At 48.8% G+C, this 20,136-nt stretch overlaps 9 protein-coding genes across 9 annotated transcripts; 6 read left to right on the forward strand and 3 right to left on the reverse strand.

The window, feature by feature from the left end:
- On the forward strand, positions 1-1,016 carry FPOAC1_009418 (uncharacterized protein; the record flags this gene model as incomplete). The annotated part of the gene is made up of 2 exons (XM_044853844.1): positions 1-72; positions 123-1,016. 2 exons carry the CDS (start codon positions 1-3, stop codon positions 1,014-1,016), a joined length of 966 nt encoding a protein of 321 aa, XP_044706514.1.
- An 832-nt stretch (positions 1,017-1,848) lies between these two features.
- On the reverse strand, positions 1,849-3,708 carry FPOAC1_009419 (uncharacterized protein; the record flags this gene model as incomplete). Its single annotated transcript, XM_044853845.1, has 4 exons — positions 1,849-1,952; positions 2,206-2,377; positions 2,585-3,503; positions 3,566-3,708. The coding sequence occupies 4 exons, from the start codon at positions 3,706-3,708 to the stop codon at positions 1,849-1,851; spliced, it is 1,338 nt and encodes a 445-aa protein (XP_044706515.1).
- Positions 3,709-5,128: 1,420 nt separating this feature from the next.
- On the forward strand, positions 5,129-7,036 carry FPOAC1_009420 (uncharacterized protein; the record flags this gene model as incomplete). Its single annotated transcript, XM_044853846.1, has 3 exons — positions 5,129-5,272; positions 5,335-6,883; positions 6,936-7,036. The coding sequence occupies 3 exons, from the start codon at positions 5,129-5,131 to the stop codon at positions 7,034-7,036; spliced, it is 1,794 nt and encodes a 597-aa protein (XP_044706516.1).
- Positions 7,037-8,323: 1,287 nt separating this feature from the next.
- FPOAC1_009421 (uncharacterized protein) lies at positions 8,324-10,420 on the forward strand (the record flags this gene model as incomplete). The annotated part of the gene is made up of 4 exons (XM_044853847.1): positions 8,324-9,267; positions 9,323-9,702; positions 9,767-10,157; positions 10,210-10,420. 4 exons carry the CDS (start codon positions 8,324-8,326, stop codon positions 10,418-10,420), a joined length of 1,926 nt encoding a protein of 641 aa, XP_044706517.1.
- Positions 10,421-11,432: 1,012 nt separating this feature from the next.
- Positions 11,433-13,025, forward strand: FPOAC1_009422 (uncharacterized protein; the record flags this gene model as incomplete). Its single annotated transcript, XM_044853848.1, has 1 exon — positions 11,433-13,025. One exon carries the CDS (start codon positions 11,433-11,435, stop codon positions 13,023-13,025), a length of 1,593 nt encoding a protein of 530 aa, XP_044706518.1.
- Positions 13,026-13,397: 372 nt separating this feature from the next.
- On the reverse strand, positions 13,398-14,693 carry FPOAC1_009423 (uncharacterized protein; the record flags this gene model as incomplete). Its single annotated transcript, XM_044853849.1, has 1 exon — positions 13,398-14,693. The coding sequence occupies one exon, from the start codon at positions 14,691-14,693 to the stop codon at positions 13,398-13,400; it is 1,296 nt and encodes a 431-aa protein (XP_044706519.1).
- A 662-nt stretch (positions 14,694-15,355) lies between these two features.
- Positions 15,356-16,955, forward strand: FPOAC1_009424 (uncharacterized protein; the record flags this gene model as incomplete). The annotated part of the gene is made up of 3 exons (XM_044853850.1): positions 15,356-15,896; positions 15,947-16,030; positions 16,087-16,955. 3 exons carry the CDS (start codon positions 15,356-15,358, stop codon positions 16,953-16,955), a joined length of 1,494 nt encoding a protein of 497 aa, XP_044706520.1.
- Positions 16,956-17,244: 289 nt separating this feature from the next.
- On the reverse strand, positions 17,245-18,312 carry FPOAC1_009425 (uncharacterized protein; the record flags this gene model as incomplete). Its single annotated transcript, XM_044853851.1, has 1 exon — positions 17,245-18,312. The coding sequence occupies one exon, from the start codon at positions 18,310-18,312 to the stop codon at positions 17,245-17,247; it is 1,068 nt and encodes a 355-aa protein (XP_044706521.1).
- Positions 18,313-18,947: 635 nt separating this feature from the next.
- On the forward strand, positions 18,948-20,047 carry FPOAC1_009426 (uncharacterized protein; the record flags this gene model as incomplete). The annotated part of the gene is made up of 2 exons (XM_044853852.1): positions 18,948-19,221; positions 19,281-20,047. 2 exons carry the CDS (start codon positions 18,948-18,950, stop codon positions 20,045-20,047), a joined length of 1,041 nt encoding a protein of 346 aa, XP_044706522.1.
- Between the last annotated feature and the right edge of the window lie 89 nt (positions 20,048-20,136).

The raw sequence follows: 20,136 nt of genomic DNA on the forward strand, positions 1-20,136 counted from the left end.
ATGAGATTCGCCAAGAATAAACCGCTCACAAGCTTGAGGCTTATTTACGACTCCATGACCGCAGGGTACAAGGTGGGGGACCCTGGAAATCTCGCTGTTTAACATTCTCATACCCTGTCTAGTTTCTTACTTTACTGACCAAAGGTCAAATCGAGAAGTCGCCAGAGCATTCCGAAATACTTCGACATCTACAAAAACGTAACCAAACAGCCAATTTTTCTCGCTCGATCCACCCGCACAAGAAAGGTCTTCCTCCCTCAAAACAATGGCGTAACCCTCCGCTTCTCACCAAAATTTCTGCTCCGGGCGAGCACCCAAGATACGAACCGACAGTCCGACCTCTTCCCAAAACCGCGTTTGTAGGCGAACGAAAGGTGCCTGTTTTCGGACACACTGCCGAGATGATGTCGTTCCTGCGAATCAAGAAGCCCCAGCCGGAAAACCTCTCCCGATCGCTAGGGGCAAAGACAACGAGATTCAGACAAACTGTTCAAGATACCAAGAAGGTAGATAGGGAGCTTGTTCCAGCTGCTGCTTTGGAGGATCTCTGGGATGACATCATGCACCGACTGCTGCATGAGAAGGGCGATACAGTTGGAGTAAGGCGAGAGGGTCCTTTAGAATCATTTCGTTTCAGTACTATCTTAACCAAAGCTTGGTGGGAAATGAAACTTCTCATGTTCAATGAGGACTGGACAGCACGCTCAGATGCAATCTGTAAACTCGTGGAGCAAGAGAGGGCATTGGCCAAGGGAGAAAAGCAGAGCGGCGTGGGACCAACCGATCCTGAGGTTGCGAAGGAATCTCTCGACCAGATCCTTGCAGAGTACCGCCGAAAGCAGACCGAATCGGAGCAAAAAACAAAAGAGGGCGGCACCAACTCATTTCAAGATCCTTTCGCATCACCAAGGTGGTTAAAAAAGGTCAAGGCGTCAGAGATTGAAGAACTGAAAAGGAACGGACTTGGACAAGCGAGGCAAAACAAGAAGGTCAAAGACTTCTTTGGCGAGGACTAGCATGATAGAACACAAAAGGAAAACTTTCACAAGAAGTGGTAAACCCGATGGGAACGCTGGCCGTTCCACATGGATTCGCAGCTCTGCGACGAAGCTACCGCTAAAAGGGAGACGATTTTATCTTGCTCAAAATACCCAAGTGCAAAGATCACTCAACGGGTTTGATGGTAAGCATATGTACAACTGCCATGCATAGATAGATCGGGTGTGACTACCCACTATATTCAACTTTTGGCTATGGATATATATATGGTAGAAATGGCTAGGAAAAGAAAGCTCGAAATCGTATCGCGTGGAGACTGCATACTCAGGGTCTCGCATGCCACCTTCAGATGACTGCAACATCCTTGTTACTCAAATAGACCCTCTTCCAGCGGCCTTTGACACCTATTTGAGTTCGCTTGTGGTCGGGCGATCATCTTTGTCTTTTCCCCTCCGTTTGCCACTTCAGCCCAGCTCTTTAATGATTGCAATGGTGACACAGACGGTCGACGCGTCTGGTCTCCATCGGTACTAGCTATGTCTGATCGAAGGGTTCTGGGCGAAGACATGGCGGATTGTATTGAGAAGGCCGGGCTGCTCGATCCATGTGTTAATAGTAGCAGTTCAGGGGTTGCCACTCTACTACTGGGACGAGTCTTTTTGGGCAATTGGCTCCAACTAGGCACCTGTTCGGAGTCCATAGGAAGGGGGTTGCGGTCCAAAGCTGGGCTGCTTTGTAAAGACGTCGAAATTGTCTCAACACTATGTCGAGAGAATACTGATGACGATATGCTACTGTCTGTCGAGCTTTGGTCGCGGTTGAGATGCGGCGTTTCACTGCGAGACGGGGTCACAGGTAGGGGAAGTTTGGAGCCCGATCCACGAGACCGCAAAGTATACCTTGCCATGTTCGTAAAACTTGGTGATCGCGATGTCGGAAATCCTGTTGACCCCCTGGGGGTTATGTCGTTTGGAGGGCGCGGTGATACAGCCTGCCTCTGGAGCGGGGACGCTTTCTGCTCAAGCGGGAGACGTTGAGAGGAATGTGACCAGGGCTGGAGAGCAGGTCTTACTGCTGGAGTAACTGGATTCGATTCCGATTTTGGCGACGACTCGAGCCCAGAACAGGAGTTCAAAGATACTGTGCTTGTCCGGCCAGGTCGTGGCATCGCCGTTCTAGCAGGGACGCGGCCTATACTGCTCTTACGATGGAAAGCTTCGCCTTCCAGCATAAGGCATCTTTCCTCCATGTCCTTCAACTTATTTCGGAGATTAGTCACGGCCTGCTCATGACCTTTGCGCTCGTGCTCGAGTCGAAGTTCGTACGTCCTGTCCCGCCCTTCCAATTCGTTGATCTTCTGTTTCAGACGATCATTTTCCTTTCGGAGAATTGTCAATGTCGTGAGTTTCTTGTCCCATTTGTCCTCGACCCAGGAAATCGGTCTTTTGCAACATTCCCCATGATATATCTGATGGATCCCTCCCAGCATGGAAAATTTCTCATCTATCTTGTACGCATGTAGTCGGCTTTTAGGGTTCGGGGTGATCATTCGAGCAACTAAGTTTACAACTGGCCTGGGACGGACCGTTTCTTGGCCCTCATGAGTAAACATAAAAGGTGGTGTGACCAGAGCATGGGATGTAAGCTTTGCAAGATGGGCATTCAGTTTTTTCTCTCGCTCGCAAAGTTGTTCTTCTTGGGTGTTTCTGGATGGATATTTCAGAGCCTCGTCAAATTCGGCCAACCGGACATTGTATAGCACTGTTGCAATATTTAGAAAGACAAGGCCTAGCGAGTAGATATCGGAAAATTGCATGCTAGATCCATTGTTGGCGTAGAGTTCAGGGGCGCGCCACCTCTCGGTTCCAGGTACACCTTCTGTCATTGTTTGGTCCTGTCCACTGACGTCTCTGGAGACCCCAAAATCGGCCAGGTACACACGATCCGCCTTTAGGAGAATATTGGACGGCTTAATGTCGAGGTGCCTCACATCGTTCTGGTGACAGTAAGCCATGGCGCGAGCTATACACCCAATCGTATTGCGCAGGAACTCTAGAGGACATTTTGTTGTAGAATGAAGAAGCTGATCTTCGGAAGAGGGCTCGATAGCGCTCAAGTCCTTGATGTCCAGTGCGTCGAGCCTCTCAATTATGTCCTCGCGATCCCCTTCCCCCAGTCGCAGGAACTCTATGTCCTCTAGAAGGGTGCCCAAGTTGCAGATAGCCGCAGGCCAGATAAGGAGACATAACTCGTGGGTTCGTGGCGCATACGTCGCAATAAGCTTTACAACATGTCGGTGGTCAAGCTTTTGCATGGTCAAGCTTTCCTTGCGTAGATCATCAATTGTGAAGCCGCGGCGTCGGGTAATTCTCTTGCGCGCAAGACAGACCGAGCCATAAGAGACCTTCTCAACACGACCAAATGCGCCATATCCGAGGTCATCAAGTTTGATAAGTTTCGCATCGAAGCGCTTGGCATCTGGACCGTTGAAGAGCGGTTTACTGCTGTAAAAAGACCTGTTAGAGGCGGGAATAGAGTTAATTCGTAATAGCCATGGACAGCTCACATGCTAGGCCAACTGTCATCGTCGTTCCAACTGTCGATTATGCCCAGTTCTTCAAGTTCGCGCTCAGCCTCCCATATGCGACCATAATGTTGAACCGGGCCTGTTTGCCCAACTCTTGTCCATCCCCGGGCCCGATCTCCCATTATAGATAATGGCAGGGAGTAGATAAATGGTGGCGCGAATGCAGTGATGGCAATTGTTAATTGTGGCAAGATTAAGTTGGAACAGAAGCCATAATGCTGTGAGGTCGAATGTTACAATTGACTGAAACGAGCAGAGCCGTTGACACGGCCTCGTCCTTGGGCAATCGATCTAAGTGACTGAGTGTGCCCTTTTGACGAAACACTCAGGAAAGGTAGGGAAAACAAGAGAGCAAGTTGTGAGACGACATCTATAGGTAGGTTAGTAGGTAGGTAGGTAGGTAGGGATAAAATCGTTGATTTGGTGGGGAAGTATCAAGACTGGCCCGTCCCGCTGTCGCAAAAGTGGCAGTGACATTTTGTCGTGGTCCACCCACTTACAGGTACTAAGGTACCTGGGACAGAGGACAGCATAATAAAGATTAGGAGGTACGGATACTAAACCTACAATCAGGAAAGAATTGATGACCATCGCGGAGAGGACCAATACGATTATTTTACTACCGATATAACTGCAATCTGGATTTTTCTTTATGTGCTACAACGGGCATTACTTGTTAAACCGTTAGTAGTTGTTAGGTTGTGTTTAAGCTGCCCGTCAAGTGGTCCATTCTTGCCTGCCCAGACTTTATCCCCGCATGGATCTGACACTGCCCCTTCAGTGGGTCAATCATCGCTCCGATCCGCTGGAACCCCCTAGCTGGTAACTTGCTCTCTTGGGCTCTCTACGGGCCTGACTAAACATTGGGATCGGGGCAATTTTGGGACTGCTTACAATACGGCATGAATTAAATTTATCGATCGGCACACACTTCGCCATACGTTTGAAAAATAGGAAAGTGTGACCTAGAATGGACAGAAGTTTGATATTGTCTGGACTGTAACTAAAGAGTCAAGTTCCTGGTACCTGATTTCGGCCGTGTTGCTACCTAGTAGGTCCTATAGATAATAATCTGCTAAACTAAGCGCTAGCCGCTTCGTAGTCCGATAGCGATCGGCATTTCGGACCCCAGTCAACAAAACACGGTCAATTCAACTTCAACCACCAAATCAACCCCAAGTTCGCCCTGCAATTCATGCGTAGCCGGCACCTTCATCACAACACTCACTCACTCGGCAACTCACATCAAGTCACCTTTCCTGGCTTCGTGACCTCCATATGGCCCTACTCGACAGATAGAACAGAGCCGACAGGGTCCCGAAATCTGTGATCGGCCTCATCAGAGGCACCTAACCTTTCAACGATTCGCTTCAGAGAGCCCTGAACCACAGCTAGGCGACGCATTATAGTGGCTCGTTCGTCATCAGTCGGGTCATACATTACACGTCAATGCTCTGGCGGGCGACTTGGGACACTCATACTTTCTCAAGAAGTCGAGACTTTACTGAATATCCTGTCTGCTTTTGGACTCATTTAATCGCAATGCTTGAAGAACCCCAGATAGAGCCAGAATCGCTCACAGCACGGAAGAGACCCGGGGTTTCTGAGGAGAACGAAGAAGACAGAGGAAAGAAGCGATCGAGAGGCCGGCCACGTCTTGACACCAGAGATGAGACAGCTCAGGATGTGAGTTGAAGCGCATGCCAATGCTGCCAATCGTCTGAATCTCAAATACTAATATCGCATAGCGCCGCCGAACTCAGATTCGACTGGCTCAGCGAGCCTATCGTAATCGCAAAGATATTGCAATTACCACTCTGGAAGACAAGGTCAAGGACCTTGAGGATGCTAACGAAAACATGAGTAAAGAATTTATGAATTTTTTCGACTTTGTTCTATCTCAGGGAATGCTCCAAGGCGCACCAGAGGTGGCGCGGCGACTAAACGATACAACACGCAAATTCCTCTCTCTAACACGCAAATCTGCCGAGGATTCGAGCAGAGATGAGTCAGGCGACTCTCTAGCCCCGACTTCAATGCAAAGTGAAGATGCGACACGACCTCCAGAGAGACGTATATCGGCACATAGTTCCAACACTTCGAGCTCACCGAATGACAATCTCTCCGCGCCCAACCCTTCAGCATCCCATACAGTTGTTCAGGACAAACGCCAAGCTACTCCGCACAGAGTGGAAAGACAGATGCGACAGCAGGCTACCCCTCCCTTGAATTTACCTTACGAGATAATTACAATGCCGACAACAGATAACGCGAGTTTTCCAGTTTACGATACCCAGACACCGATTAATCTGGAGCAAAACCCTTTTCTTCAGTCACCATTTCCTGCCGTCCCTTCGCCGCCTTCTTATTCATCACAAGAGAGAAGCTTCGGTCGCCGTCTTCAAAGAGCGTCACTGGAGGCAGGGTTGCGGCTGGCATCGATGACCAACCCACCTCCTCATCGTTACGCTCAAGTCTTCGGCTTTTGTCTACTTTTCGAGCCCAAAGAGTCAATCATTAATCGTATGTCCACCACGTTGTCCAGGATTAGCCAGGAATCACTCTTTGTGTGGAGGTATCCTTTCACAAACCTTGGCGGTGCTGGCACATTCTTTCCCGATGGTGAAGGTACTGGGGGCTATCCGACATCAGGTCCCAACGGTACCAGGTTGCATTTGGGTAACCAGGGTTTGGTTCATTCTATGAAGCCCCCGGAGATGACGGGTTTCTCAATGGGGCCATTTGGCCCGGATGTAGAAACTACGAGAGATCGTATTGACGAACGCATGCGAATGATGGTTAAGGGATTCGAGGGAGACTTTTTCGATGCTGATGAGGCTGAGACATATTTACGCCAAAAAGGCATCGTGATTCCTGCTAATGTGGATTTCATCGATGCTGAAATCGACATTGGTTCATTGGACGACTCTCCAGACCTTTCAGGCTTCGGGTTGAATAGTGATAGCTTTTTTGGCGTACACCAGGCGCCTGTTTCTAACCAAGGACTTTACATGCCACCCCAACAATCCGCAACAAATGTCCCCGGTGTGTGGCAAAGTGCGGTGCCCACCAGCGTTGCCAGCACCACATCATCTACGACAGCAGGCCCGCTCATGGCACCGATAACAGGTCCTGATATGGCAGGTTTCATACCGCAACTCGGCTCTACAAATGGCGAACAATATGTCCAGGGCATGGGATCCTTTATGCATACATCATACTTGCCGCGGGAATGGACAACGGGTTCCGGCTGGATGAAGACCAAAGTGACGGTAGACGTGAATCGACTGGTAGCAGGTGAGGCTATGGCATGCGACATCTTTCGTGAACTGAAGCTAACACGACATAGAAATGACGAGCAAGGCAGTGTGCTTAGGCCGTACGCCGGCTGTACGGCCCAAGGACATAGACAAAGCAGTCAGGTTGGCCATTGTGTTGACTCAGTCTTAGCATCCAAGTTTTTTATAAGAAGGATATGTGCAGATTGGGAAAGTCAAACCAATCCAGGCCTTGCACAAATATAAATCTTTGCATATCGATCGGTAATATGCCCGAACAAACATAACGATTCAATAATTGTGACCTGGAGTATAGGGATATGAGTTATTTTATGGCATCGACGTAAATAATACAAGTTCGGGATTTGGCTAGGCCTCGGGACTTGAAGAAATGTTTTTCTCCCTTACCAAATAAAAAAATAATAATTGGAGAAATAAAGAAATGAGGAAGCCTTATAAGGCGTTCCATTTCACAGCCATCTTAATAACTAGACTAGTACTAACTTACCTTACCTATCTTCTACTACTACCAAGTGACGTGAGATGAGAGTGGATTAAACAAATGCTTTAGTTAAGCGCCTGGACCTGTGACTTAAAACCGAAGTTGGACTAGCGTGGGCTTGGCTAGCCATCAAGTCGCTGCAATCACTCAAAACGTAGCGAACCAGCCTTTGCACAGGCTGACTCTGTACCTGATCTTCCTTGTGAATAAATGTCAGGTACTTAGGTTGGAGTTAGGTACTAAACCAAGGTTAGAAGCATCTGGCCTTCAGCCTTAACAGCCTAAGTACTTTCCTTAGTCAGGCAAGCAATATGAAAGAGGAGGCATAGGTTAGTACCTAGGTAATACCTAGGTAGGTAGTTACCGGTTACTTACCCAGGCTCAACCAGAGGGCACTGCCTCAAACTCGGCAATACTTACACTTGTAACCAACAAACAACAAACGATCAAATTTACAGTTTTACCGTGATCTAAACGAACCTACCTACATGATAGCTCATTTGAAACACCATCACCTTTATCGGAGCCAGCAAATGCCTAGGGCTCAAGATTACTGAGACTGTTTTAAGAACTCTCTACTTTTTGGAGCCTACCTACTTGGTCAAAGGGCCTCACGAGACTAAGCCTCGAGCTCTTTCAACTGTACGAACCGACCGAACAGCTTGGCAGAGCAGCGCAACCAACACCACTAACAGTTCTGTGCTGGCCTAATCGTGGTTATCCCCGCCCACCCTTGGCTTAGGTAGTTAATGACCATCACCTGGCTCTGGCTTGTGAGCCGCGCTTTATCAAGTTGGAGTCATTCACCGCAAACAGCCTCAACTCTCTTAGACGAGCTTTGAATGACTGCGCCTCTGCTGCCTTTATTGACCCTTTCTTTATTCCCTCCCACCTCATTCAACTTCCCAGGTCGAGCTTGGCAACTAGCTAGGTAGCTTGCTTACCTATTCGACATAAATGGGCGCTCTCTGCTCCAGATCAGAACTGGCGGATGAAGCCAAGGGTCATCATCATCGGCAACTTAGTCAGGACCATCATCGCGAAGACGATAAGAAACAGCATTCGAGTAGCGGCTTCATGACTCTTTTACCACAACGCACGACAAATCAATCCAAGATCACCAGGATGAGGGACCAGGATTCATCGCCAAACGCTGCAGCAGCGGCGCGATGCCATATCCAAGCTCACGATGCTGAAATTACCGGTCGGAATGTTTTAACTGCGTCATCAGAATCACACACAGTCGCATCTGAATCCGACCCCGTTGGTGACTACTTCAAGTTGCGGCAAAATCTGGTGGCTCGCGAGAAAGCTTTGGACTTTGATCATGATTGCCGCATGCGCAGCACACCTCAGGAAAGGCGAGCAGATGCTATCATTCAAAAGTTAAGACGCGACGATGAGGAGCGTGTGTACGCCCGAGCTGCACCGAGGACAGGCTACGGTGGCCAGCAACATCCCCGGTTTGCAGGAGATCACTTTCTCTCCAACAAACATCTCATTGACCAAACGAGTCTATTCAAGGTGGCACAACGCATGCCCAAGGGCGCCCACTTGCATATCCATTTCAACGCCTGTCTTGCTCCTCACGTTCTGCTCAACCTCGCCAAAGAGATGGATCGCATGTTCATTACGAGCGACGTGCCCCTAATCTCGGGCAATAATCACATCAACTTTGACAGATGCGAGATCCAATTCTCTCTGCTAAGCCCCGAGAAAGAATCACCAGGCGATTTATTCTCTCAGTCATATCAGCCCCGGCAGACGATGCGCTTCAAAGACTTCCTCAACAAATTTCCAGGATACTACACTAAAGACTCCACAGGCGTTGATGAGTGGCTTTTTGAGAAACTAATGTTCCAGGAGGAGGAGACTCACAATCATTTGCAAACCGCATCGGGGTAAGTCGACTATATGTGCACCTCGTCGGAAAGGGCAAATACTAATGTTAAAAAGAGCATGGGAGAAATTCAACGGACGCACACGTATGATGAAGGGTCTCTTCAACTATGCCACTGCATATCGAAGATATACTCGCTTGTGTCTGGAGGACTTCATGAAAGAAAACATCAGTTATGCTGAAATTCGACCCAATTTCATGACTAGCAATCAACTTTGGACTGATGACGGCAAACATCTCATCGACAACAAGGGTATCATGGAGTTAATCATTGGAGAAGTCCAGGACTTCCAAATCGACATGAAGAAGCAAGGAAGATACTTCGGAGGTCTGAAGGTGATTTACTGCACGCCCCGGTCATTTGCACCAGAACAGATCGAGGCCGCTCTTGCAGAGTGTCTGGCTTTCAAGAAGGTGTGGCCGGAATGGATCGCTGGTAAGAAACTTCCGCCTAGTCCCATATTAATTTTTCAAAGACCATTTTACTGACTGCAGTGTAGGATTTGACCTTGTTGGGGAAGAGGCAAAAGGACGGCCCATAAAAGACTTCATTCCTGAACTCTTAAAGTTTCAGGACAACTGTGTCGGTGAAGGTGTGGAAATACCGTTCCTCTTCCACTGTGGCGAGACACTGGATATGGGAACCGATACCGACGGGAACCTCGTTGATGCACTCCTATTGAAGTCGAAGAGAATCGGACACGGGTTTGCGCTAGCCAAGCATCCTTATGTGATGCAGCATATGAAGGAGCGTGGCATCTGCCTCGAACTCTGTCCCATCTCCAACGAGATCCTGGGGCTTACGCCACGAGTCAGTGGGCATGCCATGTATCAGCTTCTTGCCAACAACGTGCACTGCACGGTAAGCTCAGACAATGGGACACTATTCAGGTTAAACATCTCACATATCAAAATACCGCGTATCGCTAACCGAGACAAACAGATCCTCTTTGTCTCACGACTTTTACCAGGTCATGGTTGGCAAGGCCGACATGGGACTGTTTGGCTGGAAACAGCTCGTGTTATGGAGCCTCGAACACGCCTGTCTTTCAGACTCTGAGCAATCTGCAGTAGTTCGTGATTGGGAGCAGAAATGGAAGGAGTTTGTCGATTGGGTGATCACGACATACGGGACTGAAAGAAGCCTCATTTGAAGTTATAACAACCAAATGTGTCATTTATGGGCGTTATTCATTTTCTTTCACAGCGACGACAGTTCGCTATCCATAGACGAACCGGGAGTATGGCGAATGGAAACAAGGTAATCAACGATGGCAGTGGCTGGTTTTTTCTTTCTTTCTTTTGGCGCGATATCTCCAACGAGGGACAGAGATGGACTCTGCAGAAGCGAGGATTTGACATATAGTCACCAATGATAGACGAGTGAATGATAACAGGAGAGCCTGTGTTGAAATGGCTGGAAATAACAGGTATATACATACTTTGATTTTGTTGGCATGGCCATCAATAGCCTAACAGTGTGCTTCTACCATTTGCTGCCAGTTGTTTTTTTGTGTAATTTGCGCTACGCGAGCAGTCATCGAGTTCTCGCTTACATCACGCCGTAGTTATTTAGCGGACACGATACTCTGTACACAGCCCCTCCATTGTCCACCAAGTTTCAGCCTGTTACGTAGGTACATTGTCGTTAGGGTTGAGCCTCTTGGTGATGCTTGTGGGACGTGGTATGTATGAAAGAGACGATTTGGTGATTTTGCTAGCTTGACAAGAAGAAAGTGCAGCTCAAACGGCATGTTAAATTTACATATTATCAGAGTCTACTAAGAGCAGGCAGCTTTGTCAAATATGAGAAAAAAGCCAAGACGAAGATCTGCAAATCTACCCCAAGTGATCGTCCCCGGAATCAGTGGAGGCTCAGCTAAAATGACGCGAGTACACGGTCCATGGTTTGGGCAACGGGTGCAGCCGCCGTGGCGCAGCCATGCAAGATAAACGTCGTTTCGTAGACGGGTACGATCCACTGTAGGTAGGTAATAAAGAGCTGAAACTTTATGTTAACCTAGACTAGGTTTCTTTCTTAAATACTAGCCATGAACTCCAAGTTGAACAGCTTAACATATCAAAGTGCAACATCTCCAACCATATACTCATATCACCATTATATTACTTCCGCACCATCCCTCACCTATCTCGTGTACCGCCAACATGGCTGATTCAGACAGCCCAGGCTGGAAATGGTTCCCGAACGTAAAAAACAACTGGTCACTCGACGTCGTTACACTCCTTGCAGTCATTGGCGAGTCGGCCATGGCTGAACAGACTCAGACCATTACGGCGTCTTTACTTTGTCTCCTTCCACGACTGATCCCAGCGCCTCAAGCTCTTCTCAAGCCTTCACGCCCGAGCCGAATGCCCGAAACGCTTGCAAAAATGACGGGTGTTTACAGCGGAACTACTCTCGACTCCGTGGGCTTCTTTGCGACTATCATCACGCCTCTGGACGCCCTTCAGCCGTACAGCTTCAGTGTTTACGAGATTAGACATACTGACCTATCTCAGTTGTACGAGGCCGATATTAACCCTTCTCTGGCCCAGGAAAGTTGGCCCCTGCGAAGTCTCAACTGGGTCAACTCTCGATGCTCAAGTTCTTATTACAAGGAGCATCGACAGAATGGAAAAGAGGCACGATGCAATCGTATCCCTCGTGCCCCGAGAACAGACGGCGGCCTCCCCCTACCTGCACAAGCAAGTTTACCTGCTGCGGCACGTATAACCACCTTCGAAATACCAGACAAGTCACTAGGTGGTGAAGAAGTCCCCAAACCTATCACACGCCGACTTACGGCGAAGCAAAAAGTTCAGGACATGCTCGCAAACCCTACTTTTGCGAATACCAAAAGACGTCCTGCGGTCCCTGCCAAGCTGTTCTCACCAATTCACATACTTTCAGTCTTTTCATGCCTCTTAAGCACAGCTATTATAGCATGCGCTGTGGTGTGGGAAGATGGCAATGCTATCTTGTCCGTCTCCCTTATGTCCTTTACCTCGACGATCGTGGGCTATGCTTCGTCCTGGCATCCCATTCTAATGAACCGGAAACACACGAATCAAGTCCCTCGAGGTGATGTCATGATCCGGACGCGGGAAGGGGCTTTTCTTCTCATCAAATGTACCGAAGAGGTTGCTCGAGAACTATACTCGGGCACAGAAGAGTGTCACTATCATGTTGGTGGTCGTACATATAGATTACTCATGGCTCTTGGGACTACTTTGCTAATGCTGAGTGTTGTTCTGTTTGGAAACTGCACTTGGAACTCGCAGATATTCATTGGTGGCAGTTACATTGTTCTCAATGGACTGTACTGGGGTCTAGGCATGATCCCTCGAGCCTACTTTTGGGATTTGTCTCGATATGAGTGGAAAGAAGTTACCCCTGACGATGCAAAGAATGCCCATCAAGTAACGGACGAGAATGATCAGCGGGAGGGCTATCCCAGCTTCACGCGGACGTTGTGGTATGCTATTCGGGAAACTCAACGGACTGGTTGGGTTGCTGGCAGCGGAGCTGCCCCCAGCACTGACCAGTGGAAGAACTGGCTAAAGGAGGCGTTGGCGAATGCTAAGAATGGAAACAGGACATGGAGCTCTGTGGCCAGGAAGGATGTCATCGTTAAGGAGAATCTTGCTGCCGACGAAGTCTTTGATGAAGCAGCTCAACATGCGCCAGCTATTGAAGTTCAGTCAACGGCCGCCACAGGGCAAGGCCAAAACTGGGAGAAAGGCGGCTCAAAATTTTGAGGCAGTATCACGTCTGCGAATCGGCGTATTGGAAACGTTGTTAGATAAGGCTCACTGTTTTTCTTTTGCTTATCATATCTCGTATTCTTGTTACCGACACGACGAACCATGAGATACGCATTTGGGCATTTTAGCACAGGCCAAGCATACACATAGATACCCTAAGCTTTTGTGATTTATTCAAACAGTCTCAGGAATAGTGAAGTCTAGAAATCATTCACCTCGCACCCAGATGGCCGTGTCATAGTTCTATATCTCTTTGGTGGGTGACCATGTCACATTCCAAACGCCGGCTATCTATTAACGAAAAAATGCTTCATCTTACTCCGGGATTCAATACCATTATGCCATAGCCAAGTACATGCGCTCCCTTTAATCATCGAAGTAGATACCCTTCTTATCCGAGATATCAATGGCACCGCCGCGGTAGCTGCCCCTCTTCTTCTTGTTCTTCTCCTTGGTGAAACCCTTGCCCTTGGTAACAATCAGGTCCTCGTGCGCTCGCTGAGAGTAGGTGATGGACACGTATTCGTTCGAGGCGAATCTGGGGTCGACCTTGATGTCCTTGGGGATACGAGAGAAAGGTTCGTTCTGCTTCTTCTTCCCGTTGCCGTTTACGACAGGGTCGGGAGGCAGAGGTGGGTTTGCCAAGTTTGATTGAAACTCGGGCGAGGTCTTGTCCAGGGTGACAGAAGAATCGGAGGAATCCTTGGCCTCCTTCTTCACCTTCTTCTTCTTCTTGTCAGAGTCGGACTCGGAGTCTGAAGAGTCTGAAGAGTCGGAGTCTGAGGATGGGCCGTCAGAGTCTGGGAGTGGTACCTCGGCGGCGGCCTTACCCTCAGAACCACTGGAGCTGCTGGAGTCGGAGTCGGAGTCGGAATCAGAGTCAGATTCGGAGCTTGAATCGGAGCTAGAGTCAGAGCTATCAGAATCAGAATCAGAATCAGACCCGGCACTCTCGTCATCGGAGTCGCTGCTGGAGTCGCTTTCGCTTGAAGAGCTAGAATCACTGGACTCAGAGGAGCTAGAACTTGAGGATGAGGCGCGCTTTCGCTTCTTGGCCTGTGGCTTCTTGCCTGATTCAGAATCGGAATCGGAAGAACTCGAGTCGGAGTCCGAGTCCGAGTCTGAGGACGACTCGGAGGAGGAATCATCGACGGGGGCCTTGCGTTTGAGATTATTGGAAGGAGCAGGCTTGACAGCTTCCTCCTCGCTGTCGCTGCCAGAGCTCTCGGAAGAAGACTCGGCGTCTTTCATGTCGACATCTTCTTCCTTGTTGTGACTCGAATCAGAACCCTTGGACATCTTTTTGGAGGACTTCTTCTTGGTCTTGCCACTATCCGCGCCCTTGATTGCCTCCCATGTCTGGAAGACGCCGACAAGGGAAGGGTTGCCTTGTTCTTCGGTCGCGGCAGTTGTTTGCCAGCCCTTCTTCTCTCGCTGCTTCTTGAAAGCATCGGCAGCGCTTTTAAACGAGTGATCGGAGAGGAAGTTCTCTACCAGGTCCATGAGCTGACCGGGCGGAGGCGCGGATGCGACATCGTTCTTGGCCACGGCGGCCTTTGTGCTCTTCTTGCCCATATTGTTGGGGGCAGTGGTAGGTTTCACAGGATTAAGAGGGTTGTTCGAGAATAGCCACGACGGAAGGCTTTGGTTCGAGCCAGACATATGCCAATGCCAGAAGGAAAACGCAGGCAATTGCAGCAGCAAGAATGTGTCTTGGTATTGAGGACTGACAGAAATATTTCTTGGGCTTCGTCTTCGCGCTTGCCAGAGACTGGCTAACAAAAAATTTCAGTGGACAGGTGGATCTCATGTGGAGCACATGCTGTTATCGTTGCTAGATGTATATCCTTATCGTCAGAAGTACCTCAAGAATGGAGGAGGTACCTGATGCTTTCAAGCGCTAGCAGGGGTCTGATCGAATGCAGTCTGCTAAGTCACTTTCAACATGACAACCCCTGAGCTCAAGGTACTGTGGATTCACGTTTGCGCACTGAATCTCCAGGCTTACTAACACCTATACCTGTAAGCTGTGCTAGGTATGGAGCTCACCTGCTTGTTAGTTAGTACCTGCAGCTCTGGCGACGTCCAGGCTCGTGCATCATCACATATTCCCAGCGTCGCAACCAAAACAAACACCAGCCAGTAACTAGCATCCTCTTCTCTTATGCATCAACAACACTTTGTGGTTCAACATTAAGAAGCAGAGACGGCAATTTAATTTCCACATTTAGCGCGTGATACCAAAAATTGTTTCTACAGTACGCCAGTAAAGACTCGGTCGGCCTTGCAAGTCCTAGGACAAGCACTTCTTGGATCTTGAAAAGATGTCGACCAACGCAACGAAAAGGAAATTCAACACTTTACTACAAGGTCTTGGATCTTCGAATCCAAATAATGTTGACGACACGCCAGCGCATGACTCTGGCAAGACTGCCTCTCCTGGCTCAATAGCTCGCGCATCCGGTGCCGATTTAGAGCTGCTGCAGAAACGCCGACGACTGGGTTTTCCGGACTCGACTGCTCCTAAGCTGGGAAAGAGAGCCAACCTATCGGCGACCATATCTTCTATTATCTCTCGACGTCCGCACGGCCAAGACTCGTCTAAAACTTCTAATGCACCACCCGCACGATATGCGCCAACCGATCGAGGAGACCTGTTAAAGCGACTCGGTACTTTCCAAGAAATAACAAGCTGGACTCCAAAGCCGGAAAGAGTGAATGAGGTGGAATGGGCGAAGCGTGGATGGGTGTGTCATGGCAAGGAGACAGTTCGCTGTCTTCTCTGTCATCGCGAATTGGTCGTCAAGCTCAACCGTAAGGACGTTGACGGCAAAGAAATCTCTGTTCTCGTAGCGTATGAAATTGGTAAGCTATTTGCATCGACAGACTGTCGATATGTGCTAAGAATTATACAGAAGAGGCTCTAGTGGACAAGTATGCCGGCCTGATTGTAAATTCACACCAGGAAGAATGTCTTTGGCGCAAACGAGGCTGCGATAGTAAGTGCATGCTCTTATGAGCCAAAACATAATGATTTGCTAACAACCTCCCACAGACTCTATTCTACGTCTGTCTTTGACAAATGCAAAGGTGACCCTTGCCGCTTTGCGTGAGCGCTACGATGAGCTGTTGGCAAGAAAAGCGTTCTTGCCATACGAATTCAATCTTCGAATACCAGATGACTTAAACCTAGACAGTGTCCTCTCACAACTTCCCAGCGACTTCTTCACTAAGCCACCTCCTGTGAAAGAGGCTGTGCCTCAACCACACCGTGTCGCCTTGGCACTTGCCCTGATGGGATGGCAAGGTCTAAACAATCCCCGCATTGGTGCAGTCCCAAACTCAGCCTCTTGCCACACATGCCTTAGACGCCTGGGGCTCTGGATGTTCAAGAGCAAAGAAGTGGCAGATAATGGGGATATCATAGTACCTGCCCCCATGGATTTCCTGGACCCATCCAGAGAGCATCGTTTCTTCTGTCCGTGGTCCAACCCCGAAACGCAAAGGCAAGGCTATTCCCAAAGCCGTTCCGGCCAAGATTCGCCAGGCTGGAAGGTGTTAGTGCAAACACTTGCAAACGAAGCCCACCTTCGAAGTGTCTATGAGGGGCGTTCGCCTGCCCGGCATCGAACTCAGCGTTCGGTGGGTGCGCCGGCCACACCACAGAGGCCTGGCACGGCTGCATCTATCAACACACCAATCGCGACACCCGGCTCGGTTGCTGAATCTATCCCGGACAATACCGAAGATGACGACAAAGACAGGGATGTCAAGGACAAGGAGCGATGGGCGAGATTGAAGAGAGTAAAGAGCTTGTTCGACACAAAGGGGAGTAGGAAGTTGAGGCAGTCAATTAGCAAGTCTATCAGCCGACCAGGAACGGCACACTCGACAAGATCCAGTGGCGAAGCGAAGGATTCATAAAACGAGTAGGCGTTTTATGTAGAATGTAGATGGACTGGGTTTGCTGTAGTTGGGGCGGTAATTTAGTGATGATGGCGCCGCAGGGTCTCTGTCCCTTCTAAATTGTTGTAATAAGTTGTTTAAGTCGGGGCTGGCCTTGACTGCAGGTTTCCGTGGAAGCTTGTTGTTTCTAGATTACATGCACCCTGGCAACTATGCTAAAGAGCCCTTCTTGAGCGACTGTCGTACAAGGTCTCCGTTTACATACCGGTAACTTTGAAGTACAAACCACGGCAGTCCTGTTATATCGTCAGGACTTCCAAACAATATCGTCAAAAGATACAACCTTCCCAGAATAAGCCTTCGTCTCAGCTTGCTTCTCGATTTTCTCGCCTAGAGAGAAGCCAGCCATTTCCAAAACTGCCAGTCTTACACCTCCAATGCCTCCACCATTGCCCAGACGGCGAGATACGAAGGCTATTTTGGAAGCTGTGGCATAGACGCCGAGTACACGGCTAGACCCTTCCCTCCAGCTTGGAGCTGAATGAGCTGAAAGCCCGCCTATGATGTCTTGAATCTGGTCGTGGAGGTTGCGACATGCTTCTTGCCATCTCTCTCCGGGCTTGTCGGCTTTGGTGATGACAATCAAAGTTCGAGTATTTGATCGAGCTAGAGTTCTTAACATCCATCTGTCTGTTTCTTGGAGCTTTTTGTCGGCTGGCATCAAAAGTACTGCGCCACGAAGCATTTTTCTGACATTCAGATACTTCAGGATGGTCTTCCCCCAATCTTCTTGACTTCTGAAGCCATAGCCTGGTGTATCCATAAGGATAAGGCTGTGTTTCGGCGGCACATCTCCCTTGCGAACAAGCTCTTTGGCAATTTTCGGCCTTGGCCCTGTACCATAGGCATTCATTGTGGTGGTTTTGCCTGGCTTGTGGCTAACTTTGGCGATATCTTCGCCACCAGTGAGGGCGTTGAGGAAAGATGATTTGCCGGCATTGGAGGCTCCTAGGACCACGATTTCTGGGACATGGTCGTTTTGAGGGTGGTGATACAGGGATTCAGCAGAATAGAGTATCTGGCAGTCCTCTTCGAAGAACTTCCCGGCTGCTGCAAGAGGGGGTTTGTCTTCTTTAGGCACATCGACTGGCGATTCTAGGCCTTTCTTGAAGCATATAGATTCACTTTGAAACAACACTTGCTGGTGAGGTTTGATTCCTTTTGGTAATGGCCCTTTCGGCTTGGTAGGTTTCGGTTTTTGTGCTTTTAGGACGTCGGAACGATTGGGTGCGGTACTGGTTTCTGGAGTACCAGGGCCTACCGGCTCCCAATCGTTTGAATCAGAATCTAGTGGTGGGCTCTTAATTCTTTGCATGTCTGACGAATTGACGACTGGCTGTGATGAGCCAGAAGCCCTTGCACTTCGACGTAATGGACGCTGGCGTATACTCAATCTTCCTGTAGAACAGAAACTAGCCTTCTGTCGAGCCAAGTTGGCAAGATATATAGAGCAGTGATGCCGAGACGCCCGTAGTATTCGTGGCAGCACCATCGCAGTGTCTGTTGCTATTGTGTAGTACATGATTGTGTAGTAAATGAGAGAGTCGCTAGATTGACGTTTTATAGCCAAAAACCTGCAAGCCGAATCTAGGAGTCATAACAGAGTCTACCACACAAACTGACTTTGAGCAATCAATGCAAGGAGAGAAGAAAAAAGAGAGAAGATATGCCCAAATTAATCGACACAGCGACGATTGATACTATTTATTACTTATACAATTGAATTGTACCTAGTAAAGCATCGCTCGAGAATATGATGAAGTCACGTGTTGAATAAAGAGGTCCACAGGGTAAGAAGTCGTGACAAGGAGCATGATAACTATCAAGTACTACGGATTTATATCTACCACTTGAAAGATCTAAAAAGTATACAAGCTGGGAAGTGGAAAAGTCTGAGCAGCACTTTCAACTGCAAAAACTTTACCTGATGTGTTTGTCAGGATCGTAAAGATGGGAACAACAAACCTGACAGAAATCGACGCCCACGAGCAACCGTCTGATGAGATGCGTGCTGAGTGGAAGAGTTATATGTGTCAAGATCACAAAAGCCTGCTCAACGACACCCGCATCGATGATCCACGCGCCCCTCTGGAAGAGTCTGGATTTCGCAAAGTCTCAATCATCTCTAAAGAGCAAGTTGCTAGAAGCTTTGCTCGACTGCACCCGGACCTGACCTCCGAGGTCGAGAGTGACGTCCAGGTCATCCACCATCCATTGCTACCAGGTAAGGTCTTCGTTCCATTACTCGCTGCATTCAGGAACTTATATGCATATACCTACTAGGCCTGTTGATCATACCCTCACTTTTGCCGCCATCTGTGCAAAAGACTTTACTAGATCGTACAATCCATCGTGATCTCAGCGTGCAGAACCACCAGACCAATTTGCACCTACACTACAAACTACCATACCCGGAGGGAAACGATCAAGATGAGAGATCCTTCTTCTCCATCGACCCTGAAACACCCGCCTCGTTCATACCAAAAGACCCCAACGTTCATAACCCGCTATCTATCAAGCAGGTCATGCAACGAAAACTACACTGGGTAACGCTTGGTGGCCAGTATGATTGGACTAATCGCATTTACCCCCAAGAATTGCCCCCGCAGTTCCCGACCGACATCTCTCATTTGTTGAAGGACTTGTTCCCTGAGACCGATGCACAGGCAGCCATCCTCAACTTCTATACACCAGGCGACACCATGATGATGCACCGGGATGTTAGCGAAGAGACAGACAAAGGACTCATCAGCCTGAGCTTTGGTTGCGATGGTCTTTTCATGATCGCTCCCAATGAACTAAAACCAGCGACTGGAAGCGAAATACCTGGTGAAAAGCAGTACCTGCTGCTAAGACTCAGATCTGGTGACGCTATTTACATGACGCATGAATCAAGATATGCCTGGCACGGAGTGCCGAAAGTGCTCAAGGATACATGCCCTTCTTATCTTGAAGAATGGCCAGCTCGTGAAGATGGCAAATTTTCGGAATGGCGAGGATGGATGAAAACCAAGAGGATCAACCTAAATGTTCGTCAAATGCGAGATTGAGACACGACCACAGACTGGAACTCGTCAACCGAGTGTTGTACAGCACAACATGTCAAGACAACGCATTGCTTCCGGTTTATTATACTGAC

This window comes from Fusarium poae, chromosome 3 (assembly GCF_019609905.1).
Source record: "Fusarium poae strain DAOMC 252244 chromosome 3, whole genome shotgun sequence".
NCBI classification, from domain to species: domain Eukaryota; kingdom Fungi; phylum Ascomycota; class Sordariomycetes; order Hypocreales; family Nectriaceae; genus Fusarium; species Fusarium poae.